This window comes from Phalacrocorax carbo, chromosome 2, assembly GCF_963921805.1.
Source record: "Phalacrocorax carbo chromosome 2, bPhaCar2.1, whole genome shotgun sequence".
Taxonomy (NCBI): Eukaryota; Metazoa; Chordata; class Aves; order Suliformes; family Phalacrocoracidae; genus Phalacrocorax; species Phalacrocorax carbo.
Genome location: NC_087514.1, coordinates 73,073,023 through 73,094,184, shown reverse-complemented (window position 1 = coordinate 73,094,184; position 21,162 = coordinate 73,073,023). Strand labels below are relative to the sequence as shown.

Sequence of the window (21,162 nt, the reverse complement as noted above, 5' to 3'; positions counted from 1 at the left end):
TTAAAGTAAATGAATACATTTAATTTTATATCAATCTATTTTCATACCTTTCTTTTCCTCCAGACTTTTCTGAAACACGGTTTAACTCTCCAGAGTGACATTTCTGAGAGAGTTTCCCATAATGCAAAAGGGAAAAGTCTACAAGCTTTCCAGTGTAAGTGAGCAGCAGACGTGTGTGAGCAGGGAGCTCGGTAAGTAGGTACTTCCAGAGAGCTTAGATAAAGTGCTTAATACAATGCCCGAATACCACAAGTCCCAGTGGGATCTTGAAACCTGCTATGGAAAAGAGACGATGGAAGAAAGTCAAAGACAGCACAGGAATGTGATGTCTCCTTTTTGAACCATTCCAAAGCCTGACTACCTTTGTGTGAACCCATCAGTCTGATGAAGTCAACCACAAGACACAGTAGGTGGCAGTGGGCATGGGAGATAATACAGTGCCTTCTCGGGGTTATAGACTGCATTCCAGTTGCAGTCTAATTGTGGGGCATTTCTGCAGCTTCTTGGGTAATCCATTCCATCAAGATCAAGCAAAAGCACAATAGCATGATTTCCAAAATATTCTTTTAAAGTTGCACCTTTGCATCTGAACAAAGTCTTGCTCTTTGTCTAATTATGTGAATGTACCCAAGATCTGAGTATATTAAATATTGAGAACACTGGCACTTTGGTTAGCACAAGTCTTAGGTAAGTAAACATGCTGTACATCCACCACACTTCTTTCCTGAGGTTCTCCCAGCTTTTGCTGACGCTACCGTCTCGGTCCTGTTCATGTTACACAAATGGCTACACTTACACCAAAGCTAGAAGACACAGCATCGAATCCTAACTAGACTTCACATGACCCTGTAAAGCAAGTAAGGCTACCCCTGCCCTTGGGGAGGCAAACAGGGGTCTTGCCTGAGGTTGCAAAGCAACTCAGTGACATAGTGCCGAAAGGATTCAAGGTCTTACCTCCCCTCCCATTCGTGTGCTTCTTTATTAAAATATGCTCCTCTTCTGTTAACGTGCATCTCACTTTTCACTACAGCATATCACTGCTTAGCAGAGTTTTAACAGTAAAACTTGCTTTATGTTTTGAAATACTCTTCTTTGGATAAAGAGAAGGGTATGGAGAAAGCTGAAAGTGATTTGTTTGAAGATACACTCCTGCTTTGCAAAGTAAGTGTTAAATCTCTCTAGCTGGAAGACTATTTATGGTCTGCATAATTATTCTTTCAGCATATGACATCATCCTTAGCATATGCATAGCCCAGAACACAGTCAATTATTCTCCCTGAAAATTCCTTTCATTACCCTCAGATTGTTAAACATCACCTAGTGGCAAATTGGTAACTGATGTCTGTTGTCTGCAATTGATTTCCATGCTTATTTCTTTTGTTACGCACTTGGGTGTCTTACCTTTTGTGGCTACAATACAACTAAAGATATAATTATTTCGGGATGCAGGGAATAAATTATGCTAGTTTATTTGCTTTCTTCTAAACCTGTATTTATTTACTTTTTTCAAAATGGCTTTTTGTATTGCAAACAATACTCACTCGCACAGTTGCACATCCTCCGGTATTACCTCAGCTGTAAAATACAATTTTCTACCCAACCTTTGATGTGGGACTTCAGCCTTGCATGCAGCTAACTTCTGCCCAGAGCCACTCTCTTTGACTTTGCAAAGGAGTGACCTTCTGAAGTTAACAGTTTTATTCATTCTGTATCACTACTCCAAGGGTTGAACAGTATCAGTATGATCTGAGGCCTCTGAAAGCAAAAAGTTTAATCAGAGCCCCTCATTCACTGTTTGGGAGTATTCTTCAGAAAGACAATAGAGGCTTAAAATTGATTTTTTTCAGGACCTCTGAGAGGCTGCTGTAAAGAATAAGGAGACGGCATTGATATGAGTCCCTTGAGGAGAATCACTTTAACCTGAAGAATGCTGGAATTCCCAAAAGCTGAACGGAGATGAAAGCAATTACCTGAAAACAGAGGCAATGTTTTGATGTTTTTGCTGTTGCCTTTTCTTCCTGGCTTTTGGAATTGTTTTTCTCTTAGTTCCAGCAGTGAAGCCAGTGTCTGCAGTTTGCTGCTGTCTTCTCAGTTTAGCAAGTGGCAATTATTACACTTCTGTTATGGTGGATCAGGCCCTTAATCTGAACAGTACTGTCTGTAATTAATCAAATAACCACCAGGGCATTTCGGCATTTCTCTTTTATATGGCACAGTTATTTACTTCTACATAAAATCATGCTTTTTAGGCACAAAGTGCTGCACCACTTCTAACACCCAAACAGTGATGAACCTCTTGGTCACATACTCAAAGAGAGGAGGAAATGTCTCCCTTTCTGAATTTCTTCTAGCTATGCTGTCCATCAACCACATTTAATTTTCTATTAAATGGGCAGATTTTCCTTCCCTCATGTGTCCAATGTACTTGGGGGCGGGGTGGGGGGGGGGGCTCTCATAGTTGCACATCTTGCTACATCCCAAACAACATGTCCTGATGTTCTGAATGGTGACCTTATTAGGATTGTTGACTTCCCTCTAGAAATTTGATTGAATTTTTAGATGAATACAGATACAGAGGTGAGGAAAAGAAATGTGCAAAACTGATTATATTTCTATTTGAAAACTAGTTTTCCTGCTGTTCTAGACAGATGGAGAGGAAAAAGATGGTACTTAATGAGGTGGGACATACTGTACTTCTTGACAGCACTGCTGAGCCAGAATACCATTTTTTAACATGAAAACCAAGGCAGTAGATACTGTGCCTTTCAAACACAGCTTTAAAGTGAAAACCAATACACAAATCAACTCATCTCACCCAATTTTCTCATAGCAATGATAGACTAGTTCGGTTTTATTGCCTACATTTGTATTTATTACTGCTCCCTCTTCCTCCCATTTCCTACCTCTCTTTTTCCTCACAGGAGAAAATAAACATGCTAGCGGAGTAACCCTCAAGATAAAAATACCTAAAACACCATGCAAAATTTCCCATGAATTCTTTCAAAGCATGCTGCTAAAGGGAATATGTTCATGCACCGTAAGCTTCATACTGAGCTCTGGTCAGTGTGGGACATGGTTTTACACCACCAGAATATAAATTCTTTTTTAACTAAATCAAAAAGCTTAAAGTTTGGAAACTTAAAAAGTTTAGAAATTCTCTGCTTGCAAGGTTGAATTATGTTCTGCTCTGAAACTAAAGATTGAAACCATCAAGTAAGAAAAAAAATATTATGTGTCAATTATCTAAAATGAGCCCATGCTTTACATACAGCTTATTAATAAAGTCAGACCACATCAATTCTACTAAGCAAATCCAGCCTGCAGGAGGCTTATTTTAGGCATGTGATCTGGGAAGCATGCAGAAGAGAGGGCTCATCCAGAGCCGGTGCAGTCAGCTGGAAGAATGCTGTTGACTGGAATGGATTTCAGAGGACCCCGATGGGTAACAGTCGGATACCTTTGGCCGTCAGCATTGGAGCTAACAAAAGCTGTGGTGTTCTGCACTTACTCCCAGCTACACAGAAGCCAGAGTTACCCTGACTATCAGCATTCATCGGCAGGCTGGAGTGTTTACTTTCTGAGGTCTACAGTCCTTCCCCTCTCAAAATCCCAACAGCTGTAAGACTCTTTTCCCAATTAAGGCCAAATTAGATGACCCCTGCAGCAGCACTCAAAAGTGTTACTTCTGAAATTTCACAAAGCCAACTCAGATTCTTCAAATGTAATTTTGGAATATTTTAATTTACATGTTGTCTTTTGCCGCAGAGCTTTTGTGCCTATGCGTTCAAATTAGCAATTTCAGACCAAAACTAAAAGGCTTTTGCTGTAAGTAACAGTAGATGTTAATGTAAAAGCTAATGTAGATTGTGCTTACCACTGAATAAGGCACAAAGGAAGACAAGAGCCCCAAAGAATTTACCATCTAAGGGCTCATTAAATTCAGTGGGACTACTTCCAAGATTAAATGAACACTTCTGGGCTCCGTATTTGTGAGATCAGTTTCATTTTGCAGACATAAGATAGAAAATTGCCTCTTGAGACTGGGACAATAATTCCGCGTAACAGGAGGCGTGTACTCACTTTTACTATACTCACTAGCAAAACTTTAATGACAACGTGAGAGGCCTCTGGAGTGCTTTTTACATACACTTACTCACACACACTTCTATATATGTATATATGTTTTACCTTCATATATATGTATGCATGTCTGTGACTTCCAGTTAACATAAATACATATTAAAATCTGTCTATATTCATATATATATTAAAATCAAATCTATCGCTGCTGTATAGCATATGTTGTAATATGATAACACGCAAGCTAACAAAGCAAGAGGGCACATAGAAGACAAAGTCTTTCATACAGGTTGCAGCTTCATTCTCATAAGACATTAGAGGCCCCAATTCCAATTTTAGAGTCCCATAATCTACTTGGATGTATTCCTCTTTCCTTTCACCTTTCTTGGGTGAACTCCTCTTTCAGGAGGAATTCTAATTCCTGCTATGGTCAGTGGAGAGTTTTCCTCTGCTTCCAAGAGGAATTAGTCAGGCCTTGCTTCATACAAACAGAAATCATTCAGACAAGACTATAGTGTCCCTGCTGATGCAAGAGTTAGGTCTTGTAGTTTCATATTTTAAAGCACTGGATAATTCATAATCACCGATGAAGGAAAAACCAAAAAAAGCCCACACCCAACCAAACCTATTTCTTATACGGATCATTTCATATGTAGCAAAATTCCCTCTTTCCAACCTATAGTACTATTTTAAACAATTAGTTAGATCTTTATGGAAGTGGGAAAGTGGATATTGACCGCTGCTTTGGTATTAGGTCGGTTAACCTTCTGGCAAGAGATAAGGAATTTAACCTCAAAATTACAAGGGGTTACCATCTGCAGGAATACACCTACATCTCACCATTCAAACTTGTTTCTGGTATTAATACTGAGCTCCTACCAGGTTGGGGTTTTCATTTGTTTTAACACTGAACTGAGATTTATGCAAACATTCCTGAAATAGGATGAACTTATTATATCTTTTTAACTAGGAAATTGAAAACTGCCTACACGCCTACAAAATCATCATTGTTCCGTCAGTTAAAATTACATCCCATATTGCTCTCATTTAATCAAAAGCCAATCTTCTTAAGCTATTAAAAACAACTGGCTTCTTGAAATTAGCTAATACCAACATTAAACAAATAAACAAAAAAATTTAATAGCTCATCCAAAACTTAAGGCAAGTGTGAAAAGGAAAAAATATTTTAATAGAATTGGAGTAGACTCCTTTCTCCAAGAAATAAAAAGAAAACACTGGCAATTTTCAACAAGCATTGGCAGAGTGCCCATTAAGAAAATGACTTAAGATTTCACCATGGTAAAAGTAAGACAGCATCAATATTTTAGATTTTGTAACATCTGTTTACAGTCAAGATATTTTTTTTTGAAGTACTATAAATTGGCAATTGTTTATCTACAGTAATGGACTCAATTACTGCTTCCCCAGATTATGCAATGAGCATATTCAGTAACTGAGATAATTAAGCAATAAACATATACTTTGAGCTACAGCAAAGCCTTGCCAGCATTAATTCTGCCAAATCAGAAGACATGTACACATTGCAATGTCATTTATTTGAACTTCATTTCTCAGTACTTCACTGTTCACTTCTGTAATGCTAATGTACTATTGCTTTGAAAATAATTAAAATTATGGTCTGATCATTTACAGTTTGAGGAAATACGTGCGTGACCTTCAACACTACAGAGAAACACATACATGCCAGACAACAAGGCTATGCAGCATTAGATAAACCTCTACATGCAAACTTACACACCTCATAAATGTCAATACACTAATCAAATTTTTGAAAAGCATATTTTGATTGCAGAAAAATGTGTACACTACAGGCTTACATTACAGATACGTTTTTTTTAAAAGTCTCCCTCAAAATCTCAGTTTAAACACCCTCATTTGTCCCCAGCCTTTAAATTTGTCAGGAAAACTCTTCATTTCCATTAGGTTTTAATGCTTTTTTTGTAAGCCAAACACTTAAGTTGCTGATGGTTGCCTCTGAAGGCCTAAACCTCCTTAACTTTACTAAAGTCCTTAGAAGAATAAAAATGCTCCACACCATCAAAATTGCATTATCTGACATCTCTTAGAAGTCACTAATTGGGAGAGGCAGAATGTCACTGCAGATTAACGCACCTTCTCTCACTTTGAGCACCTGAGTTAAATCTGATCTGCACAAAAGTGACTAAAAATCAATCTAAACTGACAGTAGTAAAATTATTAGGTATAATTGTATGCATTCTCAGATCTTTAGCTGGGGAAGACAGATTCCTTGGAGTCTTTCAGGAGAGGAATTAAAATTTTATTTGTAGGTATTTTTAAAAATAAATATTTGCTTTCAGTCATAAAAGATGAAAGGTGATAAAGACAATATCTTCTGTTCATATCAGCCCTTAATATTTGTTACAGGAAACAACACACCCCCATGCCAGAAGTGTGTTGGAGGAAGGAAGGAACTGGGGGAAGGGAAAACCTTGAAAACTACTCAGAATCACCATTTTTAATTACACAAAAACATACATTACATTTTTAATGATTGGCTCCTCTGCACTGAAGGAGCAGGATCTTAGCTTGTTCATACAATGAAATAATTAGCAAAATTCCTCTTTTGCAAAGGGCTGTATATATCCATGTAATACAAGCAAGTAAACTTGTCCCTTTTGCCAAACTCAGAGCAAAGGACATGACCAAAGGAGCATAACCCTGATTTCAAGCTACCTTTTCTTCTCCCTTTCACTGAAGTCTGCTGAGCCATATTCAGCTACAAATTAGGAAATAAAAAGGCCACTACAACATGCTGACAAACTTACTTTTTGTCAATAATCTCAGCAATAATATATCAACTAAACAGTGCTGAAAAAGAATCTAGTTTGTTTAAATACTAATCATGCCTATTGAAAAGCTTCAAATACATTTGCAAATCTTTTTACTGTATAACATGACATACACAACAGCACACTGCTGACAATGTTCTTCATCAAAATCTTTCTTCAAGCAGTAAAATGCTTCCATTTATTATTCCAGTATTCCAAAAATGTAGACACAGATGATTAAATCATTGTGTTCTGAGCATTAAAGAGCACAGCAAGTCTATGCGTAAGAACTAGGAACGTAATATTGTCATTAAACAAAAAGAATAGTTTCTTATGTAAAAGAGAACCACGTTGTTTTTTATACTGTCATGTTTATGCCCATAAGCACATGGACAGTGGAGATTCAGTTGATACAATCTATCTGGATTTCCAAAAGGCTTAAGGAACCTAAGCACCAGACAAAAAAATAATGAAGGTTCTTGCACAGATAGAGAACGTGTCAAAAAATAGGATATAATTGTCTAATAGAGTTAGGGAAGTAAATAGTCCTCACAGAGCTCTGTCCTGGGACTTACGCTGTTCATTGTCTTGATAAGCAACCTAGAAAAGGGGTGTAGCAAGGTGACAAAAGTTGCTAATGCTTCTTCATTATTTAGGGTGCTGAAGGTGAGGGCTTACAATGAACTACATACAGACCTTATGTGACTTAGTAATTAGGCAATAAACCAGCACAGGAAATTCAATATAGATAAACATAAAAAGATACAGAAGAGAATAAAGCTGTCCGTATCTCAAATATACAATGAGTCGACCCGTATTACTCAGGAAGACATACCTTGAGGTCATGACAGACAGATTATGGAAATATAAGGTTAATACTTGATGGCAGTCAAAAAACCAAATTATTGGAAAAGGAACTGAGACTAGAACAGAGAACGTCTCTTTGCAAACTATGGAGTACCTGCATCTTAAATACTGTGTGCAGTTTGTTTCCTCCATCTCAAAGAATATACAGTAGAGCTGAAAACGTTCCAAACAGGGCCACAAGGAGAATCCAAGCATCATCTTCCATATAAGAGATAGCTAAGTAAGCTAGAACTCTTGAGTCTAGAAACAGAAATGTTTAAGACTGAATAAGGTAAAGTTCTATAAAGTCTTCAGTGGCAATGGAGAGGGTGAGTCTTTAATGTCTCTCCAAAAACGGGCCAAAAAGCAACAAATGAAGCTGAAAGGGAGTCAGGTTCAAAACCAAGAGAAAGAGGTGGGTCTTCACACACATGGCTCAGCTGCAGGAACTTCTGGTTGTGGCATACTGTGAACACCAACGGCTCAGACTTGTTCAAGGGGCACCGGACAAATTCATAGAACTAGAATCTACCAAGAGCTACTACATACACAGAAACCATCTACAGAACAAGCATTGTCTTGTGTAGTTGCCGTGTTCGTACAGTCTTCCCCACACATCTGCTTTTAGCTCCCACTGAGGATGGTGTACTGGGTTAAACAGTCTGACCCCGTACGGCCGGCCTCACATTCTCAATTCTCTGTGTGAAAGCACATGCCTTTTACAAATAACGATGGAATTGACAGAATCACAGAAAATAGAACTGGAAAAATTCTTGAGAGGTCATCTCATCTACTCTCCTGTCTCTTGGTAGAATCAGTTGTGTGTGATCTTTTGTGGCAGATGTCTAACCTGTTTTTCAAAACCTTCAAAAGCAAGCTATTCTAGTGCGAAGCTGGCCTTCTCTGAAAAAAAAGCTCTTTGTAACATAACCTGAATCCTCCTCACTGCAAAGATAATCCCTTTATTTCTTCAGTTACAGACACTGAGAGAGATGGGCTCTCCTCCCTTGCAGTGGCCTTTCATATCCCTGGACTTATCTACCAAAACATACAAAGAAAACCCAAGCCCTCCCAAATTGTAGTCAACTAATCATTGAAATAAAATAAAACAAAACAAACAAAACCCCCCAAACAACCCCGCCCCCCAATTCCTCTACATATTGCCCACTTGAGTGCATCACAGAAAGTAACAAAACAGATTCTTCTAGTACAGTCATTGCTAGTAAAAAAAAAAACATGTGGAGTATGGTTAGTGTATAAAGAATGGCCTGTACTGCTCAGTAAATTAAGATCATCTACAATGGGTGCAGATAATAGTTTCCTCCTCCCTTTTCCGCAGAAATCTTCTCCAGCCCCCTTCTCCTCCTTATACCATAGACATAATCCAAATTCTCAATCACTCTTCCCAGATCATGCTTCCAAGACCTTATTCTCCTCAAGAAAGATAGGTAAGATTTGGAGAGAGTCCAGAAGTGTAATGTCCAAAGCTAGACACAGCATTCAAATCAAGCGAACCAAAGCTTTGAGGAGTGAAAGGATTACAGCATGTGCCTCACAGGCTTCCTGCTTGTGTGACGTTTATGTTTCAAGGCACTGCAATACCGCTGATTCATAACCAGCTCATAATTCACCCAGGCTTGCCTTCTACTGCAACTGTTATCCACTCATTTTCACCCCAGCCTGTGATTTATGTTGTTCCAATAATTTTCATTTTTTTCTGTCTTGTAGAATACTTTTCCCCCACAGATATGATTTTTGGGGGAATTTCACAAGAATTACACTGATGCTAAGCAGTATCAATCAGCTTCTCTTGGTCACCTCACATGGTCCTTACGGATTTCCCAGGGTCAACTGACCTAACTCTTAAAGATCACTGACTGTAAAAAGGAAGTATGAATTTGTGCTTGTCTGTACCAATTTGTTTATGTTAAAAAAAAGTACCCCAAAACCCCAAACCTTTTCTCTAAATTCTAATTCTATCTTCCAGCTATAGTCTCCTCTTGGCTTGGTAACGTGCAAATGTAGTTAGGGTTGTTTTTTTTTTTGTCTGTCCCATCATCTGGTTTGCACAGTAGCAACTCAGCAGAGGCTCTCACAGACCTTGGCTAAGAGACTGGGTGCAGTCTGACTAGTTCTGCACCCACAAAAAAAAAAGTGAGACTGACGAATAACCACCAAAGTCAAGATGTTATCAAGCAGATGTCACACTGGTTGCACTTTGCATCTTCATCTTCTGTTCAGGTTTGGTTTTTTTCTTCATTGAGAAAGCAATAGTGAACAAAGCAGATAACATTCACAGGTGGCCCACTAACACTCCGAGGATACTGTTGGCAATATTTACTCACTCAAATGTCTATCCTAATTGCAGTAAAAATACCCCAGCCTTAATCTACACGCAAATGCAAAATTACTACAGGCCTAAAAGTGCTATAGCACTAGCAGATTTGTTTTAACAAGCAGAGATGCAGCAGCTAATCCCTGCGAGCAATTTATTCAGCGACTTCAACCCCTCTTCTGTTAATTAATTCAATGGGACATTTTTATTTCTGTGAATTTATTCTTTATTTAGAATCATTAATAAATGAATTATGTGACCATGCTTGGTCTCCAGATTGCTCACAAACCATTTGCCATCCCACCCAGATCTTGTTCATAAATCAGAATACTTACTCAGCTAATCCACATTTTTTTCAGTCTACAAACCTACAGCATTTTCAAGGTGGTTACTGCATTAAAGATTATGCAAATGAGTATCATGACATTTTTATCTTTCTCAGCTGAGCATTTTGGAAATCAAGAACTTGTTCACATGAATAACCGCAGAAAACATTCATCAGAATCTGAATGCAAACTAAATAGGGAAATTCTTCACCCATTTTCACTTTCAAAAAGATAAGATTAAATCTAATACGATAAATTAATTCATAAATCTTTTGAGACGGTAAATATGTTAAACACTGTGTAATAAATAGTTATGCAGGATATACAGAATACAGGGCTCCATTAACTACACAATGGCAAGTTTCTTCCTTTCAGAGTGTACGCAAACAGAATAATGTTTAAACTCAAAGTCAAGTACTATGTCATAATTTTTTTTTTTCCAGTGTAGAAGTCTATTTTACCACAGCGAAACCTGTATTTAACATAACCTTTTGGGTTAGATTTCTCTTGCCTACACAGTATTTTGGTTAAACGTGCCAGACACAGCATGCATACCATTTTTGGTCAGAAGTCTACACTTCAGGTAACACCACTGATAAATGGCAGGTGTGTGGCCAATGTAACTTTACTGAGCTAGCAGCAAAAAATCCAAATAAAGTACAACTAAAATGCAAACAGAACAGCATTTTGACTCTTCTCTTACTGCTCATTTCTGATGTGTCAAATCCATCACATATTTTAAAATAAACTTTGAGAAGGAAAGGCTAATAGGAAAATGGCACAAAAGGCATTTCTAAAGACCCTGCATCTCTTTTTGTGTTGCGAAGAATATAGAAACAGCTTTTTCAAAACTTCTAACAGGAAGAATATTGAAACTTAGATATTTGATGTGTGCAAAAAAAAAAAGGCCTTTAATATTACAAAAGTAGTCTCCTTAATCCAAAGTTCAAATACCTATTTTAAAGGCGTTCGGCATTATATTTAAACAAAGCTAGTGCAATGCCTGCAGCTGCAAATTGCAGGGAACAAATGCAAATCACAAGACTTCACACTGCAGGCTCTGAAAAGTCATCAAAGCCTCCAAGTACTTTTAAAGAATAATGTACAAAATGCCACCAGACCTCACAAGCTACCCTGCAGGAATCCATTGCTTTTTACCTGATAGAGCGGTGAAGCTAAGAACTTCAATCCTTTCTTCTTCCAGAGGCTCTATAAAAATGCAAATGATGCCCAGTAGACACATACACAACTAAAAAAAAAAGTTTTGGTTTTTTTTTAATAATATTTAAGTCTTTTTAAAGAGTTAAAAACTTAAAAATTATAGCACAAATTGCATATGTGTAATGCTGCTAAAGATGGATAAATTAAAAAAAAAAAGCTGTCTAATACTGTTGCCAGGAAATTGTAATGGTACAAATTACTATGCAACCATCACTAGGAGGTATTTCTCAACTGCCACAACTTCCTACACTGAGTTCAACCTACCATCTAGCAAAAAGTTATCCCTACTTTGTAGATACGAAAATGAATGCAGAAAGAAGTTATGTGAGAATTTTAAAACCTTTGTTTTAATTCAGAAGTACACAGAGGGATTATGTATATTGCCTCACACCATTTTATATACCTAATAGTCTTATAAACTGCAATATAGCCAATGAGCGAAGCCCCAGACAATTTCAATTTTAACCCGCCCGTTTTCCTGGTAGTGCAGAAGTAAGAACGAATGTTGAGTGCCAAACAGCCAGGTGGGGTGTAGATCAGGTACTGAGAGAGATGTCATTTCAATGCTTGGAGCAGAATAAATTCACAGTTATGGAGACCAGCCTTTTGCTTTTGGTGGAGCAGAAGATTACCAGTGCATTTCATCGGAAAGCATCCAAGGCAGTTGCTCCCACACAGGCTGAACGTGGCATCCCGGAGGCATCCCACCGCAACCAGCTGCTCTGCTGGGCCAGTTCACCCATTCTGGTGGGAAGGATGCTGTCACAACTCATGACTCGCTAAGAAGCTGCTCCTGGGGCAGGCAGCAGCTCTGGCGAAGCATATGCTGCCCCAGCTGCTTCTGCTTACAGATCTTCTCCCTCTGCTGCCCCTGCACCTCCAGATACACATTACTGACGTTCATAACGGTAGGCCATCCTCTTCCAGTTCAGGTTGGTCCTTGCTGTCCCAGGGGCTGCTGTCAAGCCTTGCAGCCCACCGCAGAGCCACCTGCATGGCAGAGCCCTCCCAGGACCCCCGCAGCTCACGGACATGGCCTACACAGGGGTAGAGCATGGCTGCCGGGAGCCTTGCTTTCTCAACTCTGCTTTATCCTAAATCATGCTGAAGATCCTTTCGCTGGTTTTCCATTTTCTTCTCTCATCACTTTCTTCCTCCATTAAGGAAAAAAACCCAATCTTAAATTAGCCTAACCATGAGGCACCCACCACCCTTCAATATGCCTCAACAGGTTCACACTGGAGTAATCCTCTCTGGATGATAAGTATTGTTAGTGGTCAATTTTTATCCAGTCAAAGGGTGAAAAAAAACAAACCCCAAACAACAAAACCAAACTCTACCTCACAAACCTGGGATAGGAGCCTGAGATCTTCTTCCCTATTTCAGGAGACTCCTGGATTTTTCCTCATGTGTTATTGAGAAAAGCACAAGGAGCTTTTCCAGTTCACTGAGGCTATTACTAACAGGCAGGTGGGTGACTGCTCCCATCAAAGAGCACGCAGGGCTATTGCTGAGCTGTATTTTATTTTCTTATTATCGAGGCAGCATATAAAAACCAGACCTTGCAGTACTAGTGAGGGAAACAGTGCTCACCTCAAGCCAGGTTTGAAGCGAGCAGCAGGAAGAGCTGCGCCACACCAAGCCAGACTAGCAATTGCAATTTGCACTTCTTCAGGCGAGCCCTCGTCCGTGTGACAAAGCAACTGCCCATTTAAGCGTGTAACAGGAACCTAGCAAGATACATATTGCACTTACTCACCAGAACACCACCTCTTAATTTTCAGCAGGGCTGGGTGCGGACAGCCCACTCAAGGAGTGGGGAGAAGGCAGCTTCGCAACTCCATAGCCCTTTTGCACATCCCTATTTCTATTACTCATCCCCTGCAGACACTCTCACTGTTTACATCGCCATTATTGCTATTTTCCAATGAGTTGTAGGCCTTCTGGGATTGTAAATCATTTGGTACCGTGTAGAACTGCATTGTATTTAATATTGCTGCAATACACATGGGCCTTGTGATTTTGCTTTTAGTAAACCCATTGATAAAAATGGGTACAGATAAGAAAACGCCTAAGCGCTATTCAAAAACTTTCATGGCACGTTAATTCTCTGCCTGATTCACATGCAGCATCTACTCTCCAGCAGCATTAAAGATGCTCCTCTCGGTAAAAACAATCCTATGATAAGGTATGCTTTCTTTTTAACTGGGCCTGCCTGGGAGCTGAGCACACAGTATGTGCATGGGAAAGAGACGGGACCCAGCCTGGGGAACGAAAAAAGGCTGACTGAGACAAGATCAACGCTTTGAGCACATGGCAAAGCAGATTTGGCTTTGTCAAGGGACACAACCCCCCTGCAATTCCCAGTGCCCCTGCTAATTTCAAACTCAGGTCACCATCTTGAGTGTGCGACAGGAGGCTGTCATCTGAAGTGAGAAGCAGCACACACTGCATAGCACACATCAGCCTAAAACAATTACTAGAGGTAAACGCAATCGTATTTACCAGCCTGCTCTGCGGTGCTGCTGGCAGCCTGCACGCTCTGACCGCAACTACAGTTTGGAAGGAGAAGATGAGTCTTGGCTGTTTGTACAAGGTCTCGCTTACACCCCTGAAAAGCAAATCTTGTCCTGCTCTTCTGCCACATACACAGGTGTCAGGAACACAGCCTGGAAGTTCAGGCTTTTGTCCTCAACACTTTTTTAGGCCACCTTCAAAGCTTTTGTTTTACACAGCAGTGCCTGGCACCCCTACTGTGACCAAGCTCAGTCCTCATTACAGCACCGTCTATAAACGTGACCTAATTTTTATGCCTGAATATCAACTTCTTGGACCTCTGCCTCTCCATAAGGCATACCCTGGGGCAGCATCTCATAACGCTGCAGCTAGAAACCTAGTAGTCAGGCATTGCATAGAGGTAGCTCAAACAAATATGGTAATAAGTTGACCAGTATGTTGAACGCAGGTGCACACAAGCATGAAGAGGCTAAAAAGAGTTTTATCAGCCACCAAGCAGCTTGAAACCCCACATTACTGCCAACCAGTTCTCTGGGGTAGGGTATCAAACAGCAGACAGTAAGAGGACTGTTGAAAACACTTTGGAGCACGGTCCAAATCACCACAAATCTATTCTGATACATTGCTCCGATGCAAAAGTACTCCAGATTCCAGTGAGAAGGAAAATTGCTGGACCGGTTCCCTAGCCACGTCAAAGCAGGGTGGAAGCAAGCAAATCTGCAACGGTATGAATTACCCAGAAAGACACTGTTATCTGTAGTCATATTCTGAAAACTTTAATTAGACAACTGTAATTACCTGCAACTTGCATTTAAAAGATGACACAGTTTAAGTGTGGACAATCACACAGAACATTTATCAGTGGCCTTCTCGGAGCTCATCATCTTAGAGCTGAAGGGAACAATTAAAACCAGCTGCATGTTTTTTTCAGGGCAACTGGAAAAAGCTGACACATTCGAAACTCACAGACCCTTCTCGTGGTCTGAAAGTATTTTGCATGAACTTAACCTCACATCGGGCATGCTTAAAGACAGTGATCGCCTGCACACGCAGCACCGTCTTGCAGTGCTCACACTGCGCGTGGGGTAGGTCCCCCACCTCCCACACTACAGCTTGTGTTCAGTCAGGTCTTACACAGCTTTTCATTTTACACTTCCCAAATGACTGCACACAGCAGGACTCAAAAGCCCCTGTGACACAAGGGGCCGGGCGGCAGCGCCCTTCCCAGCCCTGCACACCTACTACCTCCTACGGTTAACAAACCCGAGGCTCGCCACGTTGTGTCACCTCCCTGTCAACGAGGCGGCGCTAGGAGCTTCGGCCCGGCCGCCAAAGCGCCGGCCTCGCTCTCCCGCGGCGGAAACCTTTACAAGCGGGGACCCAACCGCCGTGACCGCCCACCCTTCCCCGCTAACGGCCTCCCTCACGGGGCCCCGCCGGGGGTGCGGGAGCGTGCGCCGCTGCTACTGCGCGTGCCCGCCGGCCAGCGCCCGCCCCGCCAGTGCGCCTGCGCGGGGCTGCCTCGCGCCTGCCGGCTGGGTGGGTGTGGGGGGAGGGGGGAGCGCGCTCCCTGCCGGTTCCGCCCCGCCGACGTGCTCAGCCCGGGCGCGGAGGGGTTGGGTGGGTGTGAGGGGAAATGGCGAGTCTGATCCCCGCGGCGGCCTCGTCTCCTGCCGGCGCCCCGTCCCGCAACAAGAAGCGTCCGGCGAGCCCCGGCACCGGCAGCGGCCCCGCCAAGAAAAAGAAAGCGACGGCGGCGGGCGGCTCGCAGGTAATGGGAGCCGGGCGGGCAGCGCGCATGCGCAGCGGCCCCCGCCCCGCCCCTCGCGCATGCGGGCGGGAGGCGCGCGGGGCGGGGTGTCCGTTACCTCCTGTCAGGCAGCCCGCGGGGGTTCTCACTGTCCCTCTTCCTCCTCCTTCTCCTTCTCCTCAGTCCCGCCCGTGGCTTGTCTGGAAGCCGCCCAGCTCTAGGGACCGGCTGGCCGCCGGGTGCCTGCCGCTGAGCCGCGGGGCTCCGGTGACCCTTCCGTTGCCGGTTTTTTTCCAGGCGGTTTGAACGCCGAGTTTCAGGCCTCTTCTTTCACCCCCTTGTAGTGTGGGGGTTGTGTCCCCTCCGTGTATACAGCTAAACTGGTAGTGTAGTTCTCACGCCTTCTCCAGTCGGGTGTGTAACCGAGAAGTAAAGTTTAACCGAGATCAGTTAAAGCTGTGTTTAAAATCTCTTCACTGTCGGCGTTGTGCATGTTGACAAACCTTCTTGAAGTTACTGTTTTTTCCGTGCTTGCTTTCGGTAGCTTCCTTTGTTCCCAAAGTTATGCCATACCTGAACTCTGTATGTACACCTACACGCACAAATCTCTTGATTGTGCGTGAGGATGATTTTAATTTGAGGTAGTTGATCTGTCACAGTGGAGGGATTAGCGCTTTAATGAGCACAACTTAATTGCAACTAGTTCTGTCGTGTGCAGCTCAAACACGTTTTTGAGTTATGGCCTCTCGGTTGAGCTAAGTGAAATGAAGATGTAACCTCAAAGCCTGAGTTTTTGGGGAACAGGGTCGGGGAGGCAGAAGCGCTATTAATGTGAGTTTCTCCTAACCTCCTACCCTCAGTCGCAGTGGGTAGTGCAGCCTCTGTTTCTGCATCGTGTGACACGACAGTGCAGATCCACAGACCCATCCCCAGCTGGCGACATCTACCCCTCGATCATTCAGTAGCACCTCATGCTCCAAAGCTAAGCCTGGGAAGAGGTTCAGAGTCAGCGTGTATGTGACATCTGCATAGACTTTAGGTGCAGGGTGTCTTGAATTACTTCTTTTAGAAAGATTTCAGTAGCTAAAGGGTCAAAAAAGGGTTAGAAAAACTGTTTCCCCAGAAATTATTCTCAGTAACATTTCATGAACTATAACAGTAGCATAGCTGTGGAGTGTGCACTGCTGCCAGTTAGGTTGCTTATTTTCCCATGAGCCATCAGATGAGGGGAACGTTTCTGCATTTTTCAGCAGATCTTCTCTCCAGACAATTAAAAGCCATTGTGCACCCACCAGAGCAGTCACAAACCCTTCCTCATTCTGGATGATTCTTGTAACTCTTGTTTTCACCCTGTGGCAGTTACATAGTTTCTTTTCCTTCTCTGGTGGTTTATCCCTAGGAGAGGGAGTATGAGCCATAGTGCTTAATGTAGCTTACAAACTGCACTGCAACTGTGAAAAATTACTGCCTGGCATGATTACGTTTGACAACTCATTCAAGGTCTGCTAGAGATAACAGTCTGGGTTTTCCAGCGTGGTGAGGTCTGCTCTGTGGTTGTGTGTGTTTGTGTATGCAGATATAAAACATTATATACTTTCAAATAATTGAAATACTTATAAAACCTTTTCTATTTAAAAAACTTCCCCAAACCCTTCAGCCTCTAAAACTATTTTCTGTAGTTCACACCAGACTTGAGCCTGTGGAGGGCTTCCGGTATTATGAGACAATCCATGATTTTTACTCAAACTGGGTTTTGATAGTGCATGATAAACAGATTTTGCAATTCTTCTCACAAGTGATTTCATTGGAGAAAGGAGTAATTTCTCAACATTATGTCCAAGTCAGTGTACGCATTCACTGACTTCAGCAGTGCAGATCAATCCCATAAGGAAAAGAAAAAAATGACTCTCATAAAATGTGTAACTTCAGGAATGGGGCAAGAAACAGCTCGTTGATCTTCTAGCAATCACATTCAATGTTGCTGGCTAGCTCTGGAGCGAGCCAGTTCAACAGAAATGAAATGGGGGCTTTGTATTTTTTGAGTTAGAAACATTGATTATTGGGCACTTTCTTCTGCAGTACCTTATTTAATCTTAATCTCCGGAAGTCCTTATAAAGTCCGTAGTTAATTGCTGAGTAATGTACTTTTTCTGGATAAGGAAACCTGTGACACAATGAAACAGTCAAGAATTCTAGTCTGCTGAGCTGCTCAGAATACAGCCAGTCAACAAGCACTTAATGCTCTATTTTGTAACTTACCCAGTCTTTAAGTGGCTCAGCCAATCAGGGGCTAGGTCACCCATGAACTTTAAATACTTTTTCTGAATATCTGATATACCGAGTGTCCAGTCCTTGTGGGATTTTTATGGTTTGGTGTTTTTTTAATTATTTTTTAACTCCAAACAGGTAACATTCATCTGGAAGTCTGATAAGTGCACACCTTTAATACATACCACTTTCAGCAGAGGTTTAGAAGTAGCATGTGTTGCTCCTCTGACTGCTCACTTTCATAATTAACCCCTTTGATATTTTTAACAGCCTTTTAGAGCCTATTTTCAGCTTTTCAGAAGCCAAATATATCGTGCCATAGCTCAGCACAAAATGGCTTCTATTTTAAGTATATGACATTATGAAACATATAGAGAAATAGTGAATTATTTCCTTGGTTAATTAAGTAACTGACGGTAAGAGGAACCCTACTGAGAGGTTTGTAACTACTTGCAGGGGTCAGCTTAGGATCTGGCGACTCCCTGTTAACTGGTGACTTCTGCTGAGAACCTTGTGCCTGGCCTTCCTGAATATACACTTCACATTGTGCCAGCTGTGAACTTACCCATATCTGTGATTCTGTCACTGTGAAATTAAAGAAAAAGGGGTTTTTGTAAGTTCTGCATATAACATAGTTTGTTCTTCTTTTGCATGCTTTATGTCACAAGTAGCTATTGCAGTGCTCACCGTGAAAGACGTGCTGGTCTGGTAAAACTGTAGATTTCAAAAATGTGTTTATTTTTTTGTATAACAAATTTGCTAAAGGATAGCAATGTAATCAACTACTTTGAGTAACTGTGTGTATCCTACAGGAAGGTACACTTACCACACAGCGTACACATGCGTGCAAACCCAATTTTGATTATGTTTCTTCAACAAATGAATTGCTACTTTCTCTAAGATACACTTTAGGAACATTACCAAAAAACATTATTCTTCATTTGTATGAGTTACCAACCCAAAGGTATTGAGTCATGCTTGTCTTGGAAGCACATTGCACACAGGGCTTGTCAGTCACGTCTACAGAAGGAGACACATGCTTTTTGGATATAAAGTCTGTATTTGCCAAATGTAAAATCAAAAGCGAGTTTACAGGAAAGCATGATTGCAAATTGATTACATCACTTTCATTAGCCTTACACAATTATTCCTCCCATGCAGTTGTGCTACTGAAAAATAATACCTCAGTCTTTGCTGCAGCAAAAGATTTTTAGTGCTGTTATTTGTATTAAATGGTCAACATTCATGTGTCAAACCCAGTGCTGTTTAGTGGTTTACATGGCACCATTCAGTTAGATGTCCTTGCCCCATGATTCCTGACAGCAGCTGGTTCAACTCTGTCGCTGCCTCTTGTGCAGACATGTCTCCAGGTCTCCCGTCTTTTTAACTACTGTCACTTAACCTGGGGTAGAATCTTTGACAGTGATCTTAAAATGCCACCAGCTCCTCTACCTTAATGTTCACACCATTATTTTTATAGATTATACAGCAACAGGAAGCTACTTCAGGATGTAATGGATGAAATGAAATGCTTGCCCATGACAGCTAGCAAGCTTTAAAGATAAAATTTGCAGTGAGATAAGAGAATGATTTTGAAAAAAAAAAACAAACAGTCTCTGATTTTTGATAATAAAAGAGATAAAATATGCTACATATTATGGTAATGTATATTTGCTTATGTTATTTGTGAAACAACTTCTGACATGCGTGATGAAGTATAGTAAATGCCTTACTTTGAGAATGACACCATGTTTCATCTTACATTTTGAATTGATGTAAACTGTGCTGTAAACTAGAGAAACACACAGAGAATGCTTTTTGCTTCCTTCCTCTCCATCATTGTAGCAACAGCAGGTCTTGGTACCATTTAGAAAATAAGGACTGAACTTCCTCATCTGTGATAATATATGAGTTAAATTATTAAATATATTTATTTGATCTCTAATTGCGAATATTGCAACGGTACTGCTGGCAGCCTTGATTTTATGTAACTAGCTCTCGTTTGGATACTTAACACTTTCTGTATTTCTTGTTCTATGCTTAAAAACAGAAACTATCCAACAATATTAGAAAATGAAGTCAAAACGGTTCAAAGTTACCGTCCTCTTAAATAAGCTCCTCTCATGCACAACATGAAAATAAAAGGAGCAACTCTAAGATACGCTTAGAACTCCATTTTTATTTTAAATATAACTGAACGATCATGCTTTATATCGTAAACTGAAGATCATCAGATGAGATTTCTGATAGACAGCTGTAAGTTCACCAAGAAGACTTAAATATACCACACTGACATGGTTACTGCTATGTACTCAGAAGCTGTCCAGTAAAGACAGAGGGCTTACCGTAGTACATAAGTAGCATGGAATTGGACTCTAAACCATCAGTAAATTTAATCAATTCTCCTGTTATGCTATTTTACCAAGCCTGTCGCTATTAAGTAGGAAACCATCAAATCAATTTTAAAATAACTTTGTTTTAAAAAGTCCATTTGATCTGGCTGTAATTTCCTGAAAAATGAGGTTAGGGAGAATGAGAGTAACTAGAGCACCGGTGAGTAGCACTGGCACTGCTGGGCTGAACTGCTGCTCTCACCATATTCTGGGACAAGTACCTCCTCCAGTGCGTCACAGTATAATAACTTTCTGATCTGAAATTAAAAATTACCTGCTTACGAATTCAGACCTTGTATACTCCAATCAGTATAACACTAGACTTATTCTAATTATTGTAACACTGTTCCATATAAGACTTTCTGTAACAGAAAAGCATGATTTTTCTTTGTAGTGGCAAATGAAATAAAAAAGTTGTGTTTCTCACCAACCCACCTGCCCTGAAAGAGACAGCAGGACCCTGATACAGCATGATAGTAGGGAGATGTAAGTACGTATGTACTTGCCAGTTTATTAAAAAGCTATCACGTCATTATGTTCTAGACTACACTTTTTCTTTATTAAACATCTCTCAGCCCTTAAGGTATGACAATAACTGAAAATATCTGAATTTAAC

General features: G+C 40.9%; 1 protein-coding gene across 1 annotated transcript in view; it reads left to right on the top strand.

The window, feature by feature from the left end:
- Positions 1-15,665: 15,665 nt before the first annotated feature.
- The window catches only part of INO80C (INO80 complex subunit C), a 31,587-nt gene continuing 26,090 nt past the window's right edge, over positions 15,666-21,162 (top strand). The window contains exon 1 of the mRNA XM_064443270.1: positions 15,666-15,906. Within this exon, the coding sequence (XP_064299340.1) occupies positions 15,772-15,906 (135 nt within the window). The 5' untranslated portion in view covers positions 15,666-15,771. The remainder of the gene's footprint in view (positions 15,907-21,162) is intronic.